At 47.7% G+C, this 18,389-nt stretch overlaps 1 protein-coding gene across 2 annotated transcripts in view; it reads right to left on the bottom strand.

The window, feature by feature from the left end:
• Window positions 1-18,389, bottom strand: part of ADCY3 (adenylate cyclase 3) — a 211,029-nt gene that overhangs the window by 28,133 nt on the left and 164,507 nt on the right. Inside the window, exons 3-8 of one of the 2 annotated variants that reach the window (XM_075860838.1) lie at window positions 10,044-10,174; window positions 8,780-8,891; window positions 8,419-8,546; window positions 2,941-3,099; window positions 2,452-2,617; window positions 1,669-1,788 (exon numbers count right to left, since the gene is read on the bottom strand). In XM_075860838.1, the coding sequence (XP_075716953.1) occupies window positions 1,669-1,788; window positions 2,452-2,617; window positions 2,941-3,099; window positions 8,419-8,546; window positions 8,780-8,891; window positions 10,044-10,174 (816 nt within the window). The remainder of the gene's footprint in view (window positions 1-1,668; window positions 1,789-2,451; window positions 2,618-2,940; window positions 3,100-8,418; window positions 8,547-8,779; window positions 8,892-10,043; window positions 10,175-18,389) is intronic. The other variant, XM_075860839.1, reaches the window with a different exon arrangement.

Raw genomic sequence — 18,389 nt, 5'->3', positions numbered from 1 at the left:
TGTCGGCCGGGAAAATCGGCCGTTTTTGCATCCGTTCCGATTCCGTTCCGGGCCCGATTTGCATCCGGTTTTTTCCCTGACCGTTTCTTAATCGGATGAATTTTTTGCACTTTACTTATTTTTTTATTACTATGGTCGGTCCCTCAAAGGTAAAAAAAAAGACCTTTTTGGAACTTTTAATATTTTTTTTCTCTCTTTTACACCAGGCTTTACACAGCAGGGAAATCAGCCCTCTCATAGTGACTATTGTCACTAATAGGGCTGTGCTGGGTCTAGTTAGACCGTCTGCCACTAACGGCACCTGGCGATCATGTGACCAGTCACATGATCACCGGGACCAATAGAGACAGCGCCGCTGCTGCTGCTTCTATTCCTATACACAGCGTTCATTGAACGCTGTGTAAGAAGACATCGGAGAAGACAGAAGCAGAATAGCTGCTTCTATCCTCTCCTCAGGGTCCCCGGCAGTCACTGACAGCCGGAGACCCGACATTCAGCTGCCCGATCGCGCGGGCAGCAAGTTAAAACCCGAGCCGTAAAAAGTCTATGGCTCGGGTTTTAAGGACCCGTCCCTGACCGCTGGCCGTAAAAATACAGCCAGCGGTCGGGAACCGTAACAAGCAGGGGAAGGGACACAGCGCAGCGCTCCCTCCACCTGCTGTACACCCCGGCCCTGCCACACAGTATCTCCAGCGTAGCCATTCGTCCGAATGGCATCAACTCCTCCTCCTCACATGTACTCTGCGATGTGAGGAGGAGGAGAGAGTGCACGAGCGACGGTAGACCCGGCCATCACTCGGGACACATTCCGGTGTATTACCCGGCCCCATAGACTTCTATTATTATTTGCCGAATCAGCAAAATTTCAGGTTTCATGGCTTTTTTGGATACTTTGGGGAGTCGATTTATCGAGTTCCAGATTCTTATATTACATACGGTCCAGGAGAATTACGCCGGCCTAGCCCCGCCCCTCAGGAAAAAAAAATATTATTGTATTATAGTTAGAGACAGTGACGTGTTTTTTGATGTCCAGAACAGGACGTACTGGTCGAATTATGGCGCCTCGTTCACATTTAGTCGCGGAACCGGGAATAGGACATAAAGAGAGCGCAACAGACACTAAAAATCGCTCTACGCCACGCTGGTCTTGAAAATCCTGCGCACGTCAGTGTAGTATTTGGCCGCCATGTTAACAGTCCAACCGCCAATAAAAAACTTCAATTAAGCCGATCACGCAATTCTTTGGTTGTCCGGCTTTATATATATAAAATAATGAAAAGTTCTGCAACTTTCTAATATACTTTGTGTTTTACTTGCTCACTATTTGCAAGATCTCTGCCTGCTGTCAGTGAATGTTGGATATGCCATAAATGTCTGATCGGCGAGGGGGGGGTTCGTCAACCAAAAATGAAAATGTGGGTGCCCAGTCCAAGTTCTCGGCGGAGCAGTGGCCGCACATACGTATCTCCTATATACTTAGATGAAAAAGGGGTTACCTATGTGTGACCACCAGGAATGGGCAGCGGGCACCTCTGTTCTGGGGATCAATGGCGATCGCAGTGATCAGACTACCACAAATCATACATTTATGGAATATCCTATTGAAACCCCTTTAAATGTCCTCAAACTGAGGTTCGCTTGAAGCGGACATGGTGACGCGGGACGCACTCTGGTATCGAGCTCCTCATTCTCGTCCGGGGTGGTGCAGGTGGTGTGGATGCTCCCGTTGCACTCCTTGGTATTGATCAGTTGCGGGGAATTTCCGTGTGATGATGTCAGCGACAGCTTCTGAACAGAACGAGAGAGGGGGAAGGGAGAAAAAAAGAAGCAATGTTACCCTCCAGCACACTAAGCCCCACCCATGGTACATATAAGCCGCACCCATGGTACATATAAGCCCCACCCATGGTACATATAAGCCCCACCCATGGTACATATAAGCCCCACCCATGGTACATATAAGCCACACCCATGGTACATATAAGCCCCACCCATGGTACATATAAGCCCCACCCATGGTACATATAAGCCCCACCCATGGTACATATAAGCCCCACCCATGGTACATATAAGCCACACCCATTGTAACTATAAGCCACACCCATTCCAGTTAACCACACCCATCAATGCCACACCCTTTTTTAAACATATTGATTTAACCATCATCCGTGCTCTCTTTGGTATAATAGAAGAGTTGTATAATAGTTGGTATAAATAAACACGATTTGGTGCAGACTTTTGGGCGGAATCCAGGTCAGGATTTTCGACAGAATTTTCCGCAGAAAATCTGACCCATGTGAACATAGCCTTAAGGTGGCACTAGATGCAGCAATAATTGGTTGACGCAACTGATTGGTCAATATCTGATCAATTATCCAATCCGTGGACCCTAAGTCCCTGACAGTCCCGGATAGAGCCTCAGGCCATTATAAGGAGAGCAGTGGGACTTACCACTCCGTTTATTCCATTCTTATTGACTGGCTGCTTGGGGACGACCACCAGGTAAGTGATGATGCCCTTCTCCCGCAGGTAGTCGCACCTGCTGCCCCCTTCTCCAGGCTCCACATCAAATTCCCCCTTCAAACATTCGTACGTGCTTTGGGAGATGTGTACACGGCTGTGTCCAGGGACAAATTGATGTTAGAACTTTGGTCTATTCATTGGCCACCGCTCAATTAAAGTCCAGGATTAGGAAAACATGGCTGCTTTCTTCCAGAAACAGCGCCACACCTGTCTACAGGTTATTTGTGGTATTGCAACTCAAACCCATTCGCTACAATGTAGCTGAGCTGCAATACCAGGCACAGCCTGCGGACGGCGCTGTTTCTGAAAGAAAGCAGCCATGTTTTTATAACCCCTTTAATTATGGGAGGACATACACCAATCAGGTATTTTAGGGGTTAAAATATAATGTTCCCCCTCAGCTTTAGGTCACTTTACCCAGGGATTCCTCCAGCCTCCATCTTGTTAGCCAGGGTGACATCTGTGGACCACACATCATATTGCCAACGTTTCTGTCCTAGAACTCCTCCAATGACCGTCCCCGTATGAACGCCCACACGCATGTCCACGTCCGTTTTTGTCTTCTCTCTCACGTACCTCCACAAGCAAATAAAACAAGTCTTAGTTTTTAAAGTTGCCCTATTTCTAGCTACCCTAAAGACCCCAGGGTCAGATTCTGCCGCCCCTCCAAGCAGAGGAGGACGTGAAGCTCCTGGACCCCCAATGCAAAAGCTTTACTGGTGCCCTCCACCTAACTGGCATCACATCTCTGTCTTGTCTACGTATGTTTTTATATGCCAGGGTGTTTTTTGGCCCCAACTAATGTCCAACTAATGTCAGGGTGGGCTGCTACCTCCAAGCCCATGCCAAAAATTTAAAATGGGGCTTATTACCTTGCGCTAGTTCACTCAACTCCACAAAGCTGCACTCTGCACCTCAGCATTGAGAAGGGGTAGTGCGCGGTATTATGGAGGAGTAGTGCGCGGTATTATAGAGGTGCAGTGCGCGGTATTATGAATGTGCAGTACGCGGTATTATGGAGGACCAGTGCGCGGTATTATGGAGGTGCAGTGCGCGGTATTATGGAGGAGCAGTGCGCGGTATTATGGAGGTGCAGTGCGCGGTATTATGGAGGAGCAGTGCGCGGTATTATGGAGGAGTAGTGCGCGGTATTATAGAGGTGCAGTGCGCGGTATTATGGATGTGCAGTACGCGGTATTATGGAGGAGCAGTGCGCGGTATTATGGAGATGCAGTGCGCGGTATTATGGAGGAGCAGTGCGCGGTATTATGGAGGTGCAGTGCGCGGTATTATGGAGGAGCAGTGCGCGGTATTATGGAGGTGCAGTGCGCGGTATTATGGATGTGCAGTACGCGGTATTATGGAGGAGCAGTGCGCGGTATTATGGAGGTGCAGTGCGCGGTATTATGGAGGAGCAGTGCGCGGTATTATGGAGGTGCAGTGCGCGGTATTATGGAGGAGCAGTACGCGGTATTATGGAGGAGCAGTGCGCGGTATTATGGAGGTGCAGTGCGCGGTATTATGGAGGAGCAGTGCGCGGTATTATGGAGGAGCAGTGCGCGGTATTATGGAGGTGCAGTGCGCGGTATTATGGAGGAGCAGTGCGCGGTATTATGGAGGAGCAGTGCGCGGTATTATGGAGGTGCAGTGCGCGGTATTATGGAGGAGCAGTGCGCGGTATTATAGAGGTGCAGTGCGCGGTATTATGGATGTGCAGTACGCGGTATTATGGAGGAGCAGTGCGCGGTATTATGGAGGTGCAGTGCGCGGTATTATGGAGGAGCAGTGCGCGGTATTATGGAGGTGCAGTGCGCGGTATTATGGATGTGCAGTACGCGGTATTATGGAGGAGCAGTGCGCGGTATTATGGAGGTGCAGTGCGCGGTATTATGGAGGAGCAGTGCGCGGTATTATGGAGGTGCAGTGCGCGGTATTATGGAGGAGCAGTGCGCGGTTTTATGGAGGTGCAGTGCGCGGTATTATGGATGTGCAGTACGCGGTATTATGGAGGAGCAGTGCGCGGTATTATGGAGGAGCAGTGCGCGGTATTATGGAGGAGCAGTGCGCGGTATTATGGAGGAGCAGTGCGCGGTATTATGGAGGTGCAGTGCGCGGTATTATGGAGGAGCAGTGCGCGGTATTATAGAGGTGCAGTGCGCGGTATTATGGAGGAGCAGTGCGCGGTATTATGGAGGTGCAGTGCGCGCTATTATGGAGGTGCAGTGCGCGGTATTATGGAGGAGCAGTGCGCGGTATTATGGAGGTGCAGTGCGCGGTATTATGGAGGAGCAGTGCGCGGTATTATGGAGGTGCAGTGTGCGGTATTATGGAGGAGCAGTGCGCGGTATTATGGAGGTGCAGTGCGCGGTATTATGGAGGAGCAGTGCGCGGTATTATGGAGGTGCAGTGCGCGGTATTATGGAGGTGCAGTGCGCGGTATTATGGAGGTGCAGTGCGCTGTATTATGGAGGAGCAGTGCGCGGTATTATGGAGCAGTGCGCGGTATTATGGAGGAGCAGTGCGCGGTATTATGGAGGAGCAGTGCGCGGTATTATGGAGGAGCAGTGCGCGGTATTATGGAGGTGCAGTGCGCGGTATTATGGAGGTGCAGTGCGCGGTATTATAGAGGTGCAGTGCGCGGTATTATGGAGGAGCAGTGCGCGGTATTATAGAGGTGCAGTGCGCGGTATTATAGAGGGGCAGTGCGCGGTATTATGGAGGGGCAGTGCGCGGTATTATGGAGGAGCAGTGCGCGGTATTATGGAGGAGCAGTGCGCGGTATTATGGAGGTGCAGTGTGCGGTATTATGGAGGTGCAGAGCGCGGTATTATGGAGGAGCAGTGTGCGGTATTATGGAGGTGCAGTGCGCGGTATTATGGAGGAGCAGTGCGCGGTATTATGGAGATGCAGTGCGCGGTATTATGGAGGTGCAGTGCGCGGTATTATGGAGGAGCAGTGCGCGGTATTATGGAGATGCAGTGCGCGGTATTATGGAGGTGCAGTGCGCTGTATTATGGAGTGCAGTGCGCGGTATTATGGAGGAGCAGTGCGCGGTATTATGGAGGAGCAGTGCGCGGTATTATGGAGGAGCAGTGCGCGGTATTATAGAGGTGCAGTGCGCGGTATTATAGAGGGGCAGTGTGCGGTATTATGGAGGGGCAGTGTGCGGTATTATGGAGGAGCAGTGTGCGGTATTATGGAGGTGCAGTGTGCAGTATTATGGAGGTGCAGTGTGTAGTATTAGGGAGGTGCAGTGTGCAGTATTATGGAGGTGCAGTGTGCAGTATTATGGAGGTGCAGTGTGCAGTATTGTGGAGGTGCAGTGTGTAGCATTATGGAGGTGCAGTGTGCAGTATTATGAGGTGCAGTGTGCAGTATTATGGAGGTGCAGTGTAGCATTATGGAGGTGCAGTGTGCAGTATTATGGAGGTGCAGTGTGCAGTATTAGGGAGGTGCAGTGTGCAGTATTATTGAGGTGCAGTGTGCAGTATTAGGGAGGTGCAGCGTGCAGTATTATGGAGGTGCAGCGTGCAGTATTATGGAGGTGCAGCGTGCAGTATTATGGAGGTGCAGTGTGCAGTATTATGGAGGTGCAGCGTGCAGTATTATGGAGGTGCAGCGTGCAGTATTATGGAGGTGCAGTGTGTAGTATTAGGGAGGTGCAGCGTGCAGTATTATGGAGGTGCAGCGTGCAGTATTATGGAGGTGCAGCGTGCAGTATTATGGAGGTGCAGTGTGCAGTATTATGGAGGTGCAGTGTGCAGTATTATGGAGGTGCAGTGTGCAGTATTATGGAGGAGCAGTGTGTAGTATTAGGGAGGTGCAGTGTGCAGAATTATGGAGGTGCAGTGTGCAGTATTAAGGAGGTGCAGTGTGCAGTATTGTGGAGGTGCAGTGTGTAGCATTATGGAGGTGCAGTGTGCAGTATTATGGAGGTGCAGTGTGTAGCATTATGGAGGTGCAGTGTGCAGTATTATGGAGGTGCAGTGTGCAGTATTATGAAGGTGCAGTGTGCAGTATTGTGGAGGTGCAGTGTGTAGCATTATGGAGGTGCAGTGTGCAGTATTATTGAGGTGCAGTGTGCAGTATTAGGGAGGTGCAGCGTGCAGTATTAGGGAGGTGCAGCGTGCAGTATTAGGGAGGTGCAGCGTGCAGTATTATGGAGGTGCAGCGTGCAGTATTATGGAGGTGCAGCGTGCAGTATTATGGAGGTGCAGTATTATGGAGTTGCAGTGTGCAGTATTATGGAGGTGCAGCGTGCAGTATTATGGAGGTGCAGCGTGTAGTATTAGGGAGGGGCAGCGTGCAGTATTATGGAGGTGCAGCGTGCAGTATTATGGAGGTGCAGTGTGCAGTATTATGGAGGTGCAGTATTATGGAGGTGCAGTGTGTAGTATTAGGGAGGTGCAGTGTGTAGTATTAGGGAGGTGCAGTGTGCAGTATTATGGAGGTGCAGTGTGCAGTATTATGGAGTGCAGTGTGCAGTATTATGGAGGTGCAGTGTGCAGTATTATGGAGGTGCAGTGTGCAGTATTATGGAGGTGCAGTGTGCAGTATTATGGAGGTGCAGTGTGCAGTATTATGGAGGTGCAGTGTGAAGTATTGTGGAGGTGCAGTGTGTAGCATTGTGGAGGTGCAGTGTGTAGCATTGTGGAGGTGCAGTGTGCAGTATTATGGAGGTGCAGTGTGCAGTATTATGGAGGTGCAGTGTGCAGTATTGTGGAGGTGCAGTTGTGTAGCATTATGGAGGTGCAGTGTGCAGTATTATGGAGGTGCAGTAAGCAGTATTATGGAGGTGTCGTGTGCAGTATTATGGAGGTGCAGTGTGCAGTATTATGGAGGTGCAGTGTGCAGTATTATGGAGGTGCAGTGTGCAGTATTATGGAGGTGCAGTGTGAAGTATTGTGGAGGTGCAGTGTGTAGCATTGTGGAGGTGCAGTGTGTAGCATTGTGGAGGTGCAGTGTGCAGTATTATGGAGGTGCAGTGTGCAGTATTATGGAGGTGCAGTGTGCAGTATTGTGGAGGTGCAGTGTGTAGCATTATGGAGGTGCAGTGTGCAGTATTATGGAGGTGCAGTGTGCAGTATTATGGAGGTGCAGTGTGCAGTATTATGGAGGTGCAGTGTGCAGTATTGTGGAGGTGCAGTGTGTAGCATTATGGAGGTGCAGTGTGCAGTATTATGGAGGTGCAGTGTGCAGTATTATGGAGGTGCAGTGTGCAGTATTAGGGAGGTGCAGTGTGCAGTATTAGGGAGGTGCAGTGTGCAGTATTATGGAGGTGCAGTGTGCAGTATTAGGGAGGTGCAGTGTGCAGTATTAGGGAGGTGCAGTGTGCAGTATTAGGGAGGTGCAGTGTGCAGTATTATGGAGGTGCAGTATTATGGAGGTGCCGTGTGCAGTATTAGGGAGGTGCAGTGTGCAGTATTAGGGAGGTGCAGTGTGCAGTATTATGGAGGTGCAGTGTGCAGTATTATGGAGGTGCAGTGTGTAGTATTATGGAGGTAGCGTGTGCAGTATTATGGAGGTGTCGTGTGCAGCGTTATGGAGGTGCCGTGTGCAGCGTTATGGAGGTGCCGTGTGCAGTATTATGGAGGTGCAGCATTGAGGAGGTGCAGTGGGGAAGATTGCGCTGATACTACTCTGTGCCTGATGCTCCAGTTGAATTGTCTCCTTAATGAAACTTGTGACAAACAAACCTCTGAGAAGGATGAAGTTTAACTATTTGGGTTGCAGTGTCTTAAAGAGACATACCCACATTAATAAAACTGCGTTATTTCATACTTTTGCACCCGTGAGATCGATCTGACGTGTATAAGCATCTTGGTGTTGCTTCAAGTTAATTATTATATGAAGATTTAACCTTTAAAATGCTGGAGCTACAAACACGACACTTACGATATGGCATCGACCATAGCCAGACCCATCATGATGGAGCAATAAGCATGGTCCTCCCTGTAGTCCGGGAGTCCACAGATACAGTAGTAACAGTCACCCAGAATCTTAATCCTTAACTGGTGGTATTTCTAAGAAAACAAAGGTACACGTATTAGGAGAGCAGGACACTGCGCAAAATGTGGACAGTGATGTGGACGTGTTGCAAGAAACGGTAACAATGCGGACCAAAGAGAACAACTACAGGACAACCATTTAAAAAGTACACCGAATCTTTGACTGCAATCCTATGGAAAACTACAGATAAATAAGTTACCACCTCAGCTGTGCTACATCTGTTCAGATACATAGTCTGCGTACTCACCGCTGCGAGCTTGTCGAAGCGGGCAAATAGTTCGTTTAACAGCTTTACCAGCTCATGGGCACTGCAGTATGATGAGAGTTGTGTGAAGCCCACAATATCTGCGAAGAGTATACTGTCAGGAGACACAGAAAATCAGGGTCATTATCCGCAGAACCTCCTACTATGCAGATTTATTCTACATGTCGCTATGTCCAGGGATTGAATCTACCCGTTACTTCTTCCATCGAGTCCCTACAATGTGTGCTGCGAGAATTCTGCTGTAATAAGGATCAGGCTACATAGTGACTGCAGTTACCGGTTGTCCCAGCGGGTGGCAGTGTTGGCAATGGGTAAGAATGGGCTGCAAATGCCTAACCTAAAAGATAATCACTACTCAAATATATCTAAGAAAATCTAATCTTGCTTGTCTTGCACTACTCCCTTGTTTTGTTCCCCTACACCAGTTTATAGAAAAAAAAAATTAAATTAAAGTCTGATTTATTTTTTAGCCACCACTAGGGGGAGCTTAAGTTTGATCAGAGCTGTAAAATCCCTATGCAGTGAGCTCCCCCTAGTGGCAGCTGCAGGAAGTTAGAATTTTATCATCTTACATTATGGTTGTGTGAAGGGAATCAGGGGATTTGGAGATCTTTATAAAAAATAGCCCTAAACTTTATAGGAATTCTGCACCTATTGCATAAACTTTTCTTCCTGAGACCACCACTAACCCCTGTACCATCCTAAACAATATAATAAAATAATTACTATAAATGATTCAGTGTTAACCACTAAAGCACCAGGTATATTGGATATTGATCTATAATCACGTATAATGTGTATCAATATTAACCCCTTCTTCACCTTAGACCACTGAGATATTAGGTATTTACTGCTCAAACCCTCTAGACCACCAGGAGTATAACAGGAAAACTACCACTAACCCCCGAAACTTGTCAGATGTAAAAGTGTTCAAAGTCTGTATAATCGGGGGCAATTTGCTCTCAGTGGGCACCAGTGCACCTCCTGGAAACTCTCTTTTAAAAATTGTGCATTTGCCCTCGGCTTTCTTCCACAAACACCACCTGGTGGTGTGAGGTATTGCAGCACAATCTCATTCACTTCAATAGAGCACAGCTGCAATACCAGACACGAACTGCGGACAGGTGTGGCGCTGTTTTTAGAAGAAAGCAGCCATGTTTTTTTTAATTCTTTAAGGATTAGAGGACTGGTTTTCCAACTCACTTCTTTACAAGAGATAAAGAGGCTCCGCAAGGGCCCCGCATACCTGACGTTCTCGTGACGGTACATGTACATGGTGTTAAACTGCTGCAGTTCTTTCTGTTTTTGATCTTTCTTCATGTCGTTGAGCATCTCATCTGCAATATGTTTGGGAAGAATGGAGAGGAGGAGTCGTTCCTGTAAAAGATAAACGAGAGCCAGGATGAGAATGAGCCATGTCCTTCTAGGAAATTCGAGCTCAGAACTAAATTCTCAATGGGAGGACCAAAAAAATGAGTCGCATGACTGTCCTGCTGCATAAGTCTCCTCCAATTTCTGGTTTTATTGCTCCAATGCATCTAAAATGAAAAATAAAGCAACTTTCTTAAAGGTTTTGATTAAAAAAGTGTTATCATTTTGTTTTTACAGTTTCTATGCAGACCTATGTCTCCATGGTAACAGACAACACACAAACTGTGTAGTCTGATCCTCCAGTCATACACTTTTCTATCTATCCCTTACTGTCTCCTACATAGGTTATCTAAAAGTAAGGGACAGATATTATGACCGGAGGATCAGACAAAAATTGGTGGCGAAGGTGGACAAAGCATTTAAAGCACTCCACCTAAAGCCGGAATGTTATGATCACTGCCGAATTGTAGGAGTAATAAGCAGAGTAATATATTTTCAATTATTTTATGAGTTAATGGTCAGATATCCTAGAAGAGTGACAACCAGAGGAGAAACAAGACGCTACTGGGACACCACAACCATCTTTAACAGCAAGTGCGTTCAAAGAATTTAAGGCGGACACTATCTATAACGGATTGACCAATACATATACCACTGACTGATAGAGATTTTATTTTTTGTATACAGTACTATTGTCCACCATGAAATGAAAAATTATTACACCACTGACCACCAGGGCTCATGTACATACCATTGTCCACAATGAAATAAAGACTCTATATACAACTGTCCAAAAGGGCTTGTACTCTGAATATACCCCTGACCACTGACAGATGGTCCTATATATACCACTGTCCACCAGAGCTCATGAAATGTACATACCATTGTCCACAATGAAATAAAGACTCTATATAAAACTGTCCAAAAGGGTTTAGACTCTGAATATACCACTGGTCACTGATAGATGGTTCTATATACACCACTGTCCACCAGGGCTTATGAAATGTACATACCATTGTCCATCATAAAATAGAAACTCTATATACAACTGTCAAAAGGGGCTTATACTCTGGATATACCACTGGTCACTGAGGTATGGCTCTATATACACCACTGTCCACCAGGGCTCATGAAATGTACATACCACTGTCCACCATGACATAAAGACTCCATATATAACTGTCCAAAATGGCTTAGACTCTGAATATACCACTGGCCACTTGGGTATGTCTCTATATACACCACTGTCCACCAGGGCTCATGAAAAGTACATATTACTGTCCACAAAAAAAGACCCCCTTATCCAGAGACAGCAATTTTACTTAGATAAACTAATATTGACAAAAAGAGCAGCCCGATACTTTAAGAAATTATAAAGATATTAGGCATCAACTCCTCAAAGCATCCCCTGGACATGTGGTTACCAGTTACTAATTGAGTTTAACTCATGTCGACTTAAAGCGTGCCTAACTTTTCAGGTGACTTTTCAGAATAAGTTGTTATATGTGTGTACATGCGGAATAACACTATTTCTGGCTATTATATGACTTGTATGTGGCATTATAAAGCAGTTTTCCCCTCTGCTGTCTCTTTCTCTAATTTTCAGTTTTCCCCGAGCTAGTGGGCGGAGCCTAATTGCGATCATATTTTATATACACTCCACACATAGAAGAGAATCTTACTCTCCTATCTCTATCTATCATATATATATATACATATATACACATATATATATATATATATATATATATATATATATATATATATATATATATATATAGAAGCTGCCGCAACATGTAGGACATCATACAGCAATAATGAGCAGTGTATCTGATAATCCAGAACTAAGGTGACATAGAAATCTTACCAGCAGCGTTAGTGTCTTTCCCACTTTGCTCCTGCTTCCTCCCCCTGCTCACCCCTCCTCTCTTCATAGACTTGTATGCAGCCAGTCTTTTGCTGTCTCACTCACTCTCTGCCCCCCCTACCTACCCCCTATTCCATAAACTTGTATGAAGTGTATCTGTTGCTGACTCACTCTCTCTCTCTGCTCCCTAGTCCTACTCACCTCTTCCCCCTCCCTAGGCTTGTATGCAGTGTGTCTGTTGCTGACTCACTCTCTCTTCACCCTCGTCCTATTCCCCGTCCCCTCTTCATAGACTTTTATGCAGTGTGTCTGTTGCTGAATCACTCTCTCTGCTCCTTCTCCCCCTCCCCTCTCCATAGACTTATATAGCTGGGCAGTGAAGAGACGCACCTCCACCTTCTGCAGTCCATCTACTCTGCTCTGTAACTTGCTTGACAACAGGGCCACAGCAAATTACAGGAAGGGAGACCCCTAGTGGCAGTAACTTTACACAGAATTTGTATGGATAAAACAACAACATTTTTGCAGTAAGTAAATTACAAAGTTGATCTATATACGGTATACTATTAGATTAGCATAAATTGTTTGAAAAGTTAGTGTCCATCTAACACCAACATAGCACATTTACTTTCAAAATACTAAATTCCTAAAAAAAAATATTTATGCATATTAGAATTATTTTAAAAAAAATAAACTCTCCATGTCTCCAGTATTACCCAAGATGGTATCAACTTTTCATGGGGTGGAGTTACTGTAAGAGAATCAACCAAGTGGCGTGCACACAATATCACAATGATCTACCCTGCAGTGGAAGCCCTCGGGCACGTTGCAGGCAACTTTCGACATGCAAAGTGAGCAAACGGGTTTTCCAGCTCACCGGTATCTGTTTGTCATCAGTGTTTCGGTGCACGGACCCCGCTCTGGTATAACGTGTAGCGACAGTAGAAGAAAGTAAGTATGGTCCAGTAATCCACTTGAAAGTAGAAATGTTTTTATTCAGTGATCATTTCATAAAACACCCGTCATAGTAAAGTGAAATTGCATAACACGCTTACGCGTTTCAAACGCCAACTGAGACTTTAATTATAATGCGCTACGATTAAGTACGCAGTTGGCATTCGAAACGCGTAAGCGTGTCATGCAATTTCACTTTACTATGCTGGGAGTTTTATGAAAAGATCACTAAATAAAAGCATTTCTACTGTCAAGTGGATCTCTGGACCATACTTTCTTCTAAGGCAACTTTCGAGGCTGACGTCAAACGTTCAATTCTGTAAGGAAAATGGCAGAGAATGGAAATGGATTGGTGCTCCAGCTGGGCATGAGGTGGTCTGGTCTCAGTGGGAGTTCAGCGTCCAGTTAACTTGCTGGTGTGCTCAGGGGTAAAATGTCACAGCTAAAAAATGGTTTTGATTCATTACTGGAGCAAATCTTGTTAAAATGTGTGATAGAGCCGAGAGGACCGATATCGGGTGATACAACGTCTGTCGCCAGCAAGGTTATCTTAGAAAATCTGCCAAGTAACAGCAAGAACATTCACTTGTATAAAAAAAATATGACCTATGATGAAACTACAACCCCCATCATACAAATGACCTACTTAAAGTTAAGGACAATCTCTTGATATTTGGACTCCCAACCAACCTCCCCTTCCTTAGTGGGGGACCCTTTTCCAAGATTGAGTAACCACTAGGGTCTAAAATTGTCCCGGCTGGGTGCCGCCTGTGGTCATACTAACTAGGTTAACCCAGATGATACATGAGAGTGAGAGACAAGATCTCTGCTTGCTGTAATTCAGTAGGAACATTCATTGTTCACTTCTGTCGGATAAAATTCTGTCTATAGTTATGTGATGGACACACAAGTGCTGGGATCGTTACAGTTACAGTTACAGTATGTGTATCAGATCTGCGTCTTTTAATGATCTCACCACCTGTGTGTCAATCACATGACCCTGTAACGAGCCCAGCACCTGTATATCCATCACATGACCTTGTAACGATCTCAGCACCTGTGTGTCCATCCCATGATCCTGTAACAAGCCGTGCACCCAGTGGCGTAACTACCGCCGTAGCAGCCGTAGCGGCTGCTACGGGGCCCGTGGCATGAGGGGCCCGTGTCGCCCGCCGGCACGGGCCCCCACCATGGCCGGAGGCTCCGCTAGCAGCCGCTATGGCTGTTACAGCGCGACACCACTGAACACGACTACGGCAGAGCAGGGAGGTATCTCCCCGCTCTGCCATTAAACCAAATACATGTATCCCCTCTCCACAGGATCTCCACAGGACAGGGGATACATGTGTGATCGCTGGCATTGATAGGGAGAACGGGGGACTGAAAGTCCCCTGAAGTTCTCCATGACTAACCTCGGACTTCCGGGGTCTGTGTCGGCAGCTCCGTAGAAATGAATGGAGCGCCGGGTGCGCATGCGTGACCAGTGCTCCTTCCATTTTTATTGAGCTGCGCAGACGCCGGAAGTCAGAGGTTAGTCATGGAGAACTTCGGGGGACTTTCAGTCTCCTTATCGCTGCCAGCGATCACTCATGTATCCTGTGGAGATCCTGTGGAGAGGGGATGCATGTTATTTGTAGCACACACTGTAGGTCGCATTTTTTTGGGGGGTTGGGGACGCTGTATGGCGTTCACTACAGGGGGGGCTGTATGGTGTTCCCTGCAGGGGGGGGCTGTATGGCGTTCCCTACAGGGGGGGGGGCTGTATGGCGTTTCCTACAAGGGGGGGGCTATATGGCATTCCCTACAGGGGGGCGCTGTATGGCGTTCCCTACAGGGGGGACTGTATGGCGTTCCCTACAGTGGGGACTGTATGGCGTTAGCGCTATACAGTCCCCCCTGTAGATAACGCCATACAGTCCCCCCTGTAGGTAACGCCATACAGTCCCCCCTGTAGGTAACGCCATACAGCCCTCCTCCCCCCCCCCTGTAGGTAACGCCATACAGCCCCCCCTGTAGGGAATGCCATACAGCCCCCCCTGTAGGAACGCCATACAGCCCCCCCTGCAGGGAACACCATACAGCCCCCCCTGTAGGGAACGCCATACAGTCCCCCTCTGTAGATGACGCCATACAGCCCCCTCTGTAGATAACGTCAAAAAGTGCCCCCTGTAGACATCTACAAAGGGGGCTGTATGGCGTTATCTACAGGGGGGGGCTGTATGGCGTTATCTACAGGGGGGCTGTATGGCGTTATCTACAGGGGGGCTGTATGGCGTTATCTACAGAGGGGGCTGTATGGCGTTATCTACAGGGGGGCTGTATGGCGTTATCTACAGGGGGCTGTGTGTGGCGCTATCTACAGGGGGGCTGTATGGCGTTATCTACAGGGGGGCTGTATGGCGTTATCTACAGGGGGGCTGTATGGCGTTATCTACAGATGGGGCTGTATGGCGTTATCTACAGGGGGGACTGTATGGCGTTATCTACAGGGGGGCTGTAACAAAGGCACTATCTACAAGGGGGGGTTGTGTGACACCCAGGGGAGGGGGGGCCCCAGTCAAAAGTTTGCTATGGGGCCCAGTCTTTCCTAGTTACGCTCCTGCGTGCACCTGTGTGCCCATCACATGACCCTGTAAGGAGCCCAACACTTGTGTGTCCATCACATAACAATATCTTAAAATGTCAAATTAAAAGGGGACCATGATCCTTATTTTTTAGCCATTTTTTTTCTGCTTAGTCTTCCAGATCATTTTGCTGTTCTGTGCTGGGAACAAGAGCCGGATTATCAAAAGTTTTGGACTACCAGTTGCCCGAGTAAAAGGAATATTACTGTATACGCCAATAACAAATATACATTTATATATTAAATACGGAATACCCCTTTAAAACCTTTGTCTCCGAACATTCGCAGCAGCTGTTAACAGACATGTTAATATCAGATTTTTCAGGAGGATACTAAGTAGGACAAGATAAAATTGAGCCTTTAAAAAAATACAAGATATTTATGGCCAAATCCGGCACAGAGCCAGCTGCTTGGTACTTAGGCCCAGCTGCCTGTATATGGACAAATTCATAATCATCATGCAGGGGAAGAAAGAGGATAAAGAACGAAACAGACGCATAAAGAATACCATAAAGGGTAGCCACTGGTAATAGGACTTTTAATATGATATGGTGCCAACTGTCCCAGAATGTCCAGAAGAGTCCTGGACAAGGCCAACAACTCCCAGACTCCTGGAAAAAGGGGAGAGCTCCCAGACTCCTGGAAAGAGGGGAATACTCCCAGACTCCTGGAAAAAGGGGAGAACTCCCAGACTCCTGGAAAGAGGGGAATACTCCCAGACTCCTGGAAAAAGGGGAGAACTCCCAGACTCCTGGAAAAAGGGGAGAACTCCCAGACTCCTGGAAAGGGGGGAATACTCCCAGACTCCTGGAAAGGGGGGAATACTCCCAGACTCCTGGAAAGAGGGGAATACTCCCAGACTCCTGGAAAGAGGGGAATACTCCCAGACTCCTGGAAAGAGGGGAATACTCCCAGATTCCTGGAAAAAGGGGAGAACTCCCAGACTCCTGGAAAAAAGGGAATTGTAATGACGGGGTAGGGAGACAGACAGGTGAGCCCTAATCTACCCGCCACTCAGTCCCTGCCTACTTGCAACGACCCGTCCTAGGCGACGGCGTACAACTGGGCGACGGTCCCTACTCTCACTATGTGAACGACAGACAGACAGACAAGGGTAGAAAGAAGCTAAGGGAAAAGGGGCAGATGCCCACGGCAACACCGTGAGCAACAAGAGTAGTGAACGAGCCAAGTCAAACCAGGAGTGTACGAGGTACCAAACGCAGAGCAAGAGAGTAGTCAGTAAAGCCGGGGTCAGTATGAAGCAGAGGACAAATAGTACAAGCAGCAGCAGCAGAGCCAGGAAACAAGACAGAATCACAGGCAAAGTAGAAGCAGGAAACGAAGGTATAAATAGACAGAGGGCGGGAGCTAGAACCGTCTGGACAGGCTGTGATAGGTTCTCCCACTCCTAAGCCTCCCAGCCCGAGTGGTAGATGATCGAGTCACTCTATCAGACTTAGGAGCAGGTGCAGACTGAGTAACCACGGGCGTCGACACAGAAGCTGTGTCTGGCAGATACTTTACAGTACCCCCCCTTTTATGAGGGGCCACTGGACCCTTTCTTGGTGGACCTGGTACCTCCTGAGCAATACCCCAGCGTGAACATCCCGGGCGGGTACCCAAGTCCTCTCCTCAGGCCCGTATCCTCTCCAATGAACCAGGTACTGGAGGGAGCCTTGGACCATCCTGCTGTCCACAATCTTGGCCACCTTGATTTCTACCCCTTCAGGCGTGAGAACAGGGACAGGAGGTTTCCTCGAGGGAGCCAAGGACGGGGAGCAGCGTTTCAGGAGGGAGGCATGAAACACGTCGTGTACTCGAAAAGATGGGGGCAACTCCAGTCGGAAGAAGACAGGGTTAAGGACTTCAATGACCTTGTACGGCCCTATATACCGGGGAGCAAATATTTTGGACGGGACTTTAAGGCGCAAATTTTTAGAAGACAGCCACACCAGATCCCCGACCACAAACAAGGGCTTAGCAGAACGTGTTCTATCTGCCTGAGTCTTTTGTATGCTCTGGGACGCCTCTAGATTCTTCTGAACCTGGACCCAGACTGTGCACAGTTCCCGATGAACGACATCTACCTCGGGATTGTTGGAACCACCAGGTGAAACGGAAGGGAACCGTGGATTAAACCCAAAATTACAGAAAAAGGGGGAGACCCCTGACGAGTTACTGACCCGGTTATTAAGGGAAAATTCAGCGAGGGAAATGAAGGAGACCCAATCATATTGACTGTCAGAGATGAAACACCTTAAATATTGTTCTAGAGACTGATTAGTCCTCTCAGTCTGGCCATTGGTTAAAGGATGGAAGGCCGAGGAGAAGGAAAGATCAATCTCCAACTTCTTATAGAAGGCTCTCCAAAACAATGAAACAAATTGTACCCCTCTGTCAGAAACAATATTGACAGGAACCCCATGGAGACGCAGGATGTGTTTGACAAACAAGGTAGCTAACGTCTTAGCATTGGGTAGTTTCTTGAGGGGCACAAAGTGGCACATTACTGAAACGGTCTACTACAACCCACACCACCGACTTGCCTTGAGATGGACGCAGATCGGTGATAAAATCCATGGAGATATGGGTCCAAGGTCTCTGGGGAATGGGCAAAGAACATAGTAAGCCCGCTGATCGGGACCTAGGAGTCTTGGACCTAGCACAAACTTCACAAGCGGCGACGTAGGCCTTAACGTCTTTAAGCAACCCAGGCCACCAATAGTTCCTGGAAAGAGGGGAATACTCCCAGACTCCTGGAAAGAGGGGAATACTCC

The sequence above is a fragment of the Rhinoderma darwinii genome, chromosome 4 (assembly GCF_050947455.1).
Source record: "Rhinoderma darwinii isolate aRhiDar2 chromosome 4, aRhiDar2.hap1, whole genome shotgun sequence".
In the NCBI taxonomy this organism is placed as follows: Eukaryota; Metazoa; Chordata; class Amphibia; order Anura; family Rhinodermatidae; genus Rhinoderma; species Rhinoderma darwinii.
The sequence above is the reverse complement of the archived record's forward strand: the minus strand, read 5'-3'. Positions and strand labels throughout refer to the sequence as shown.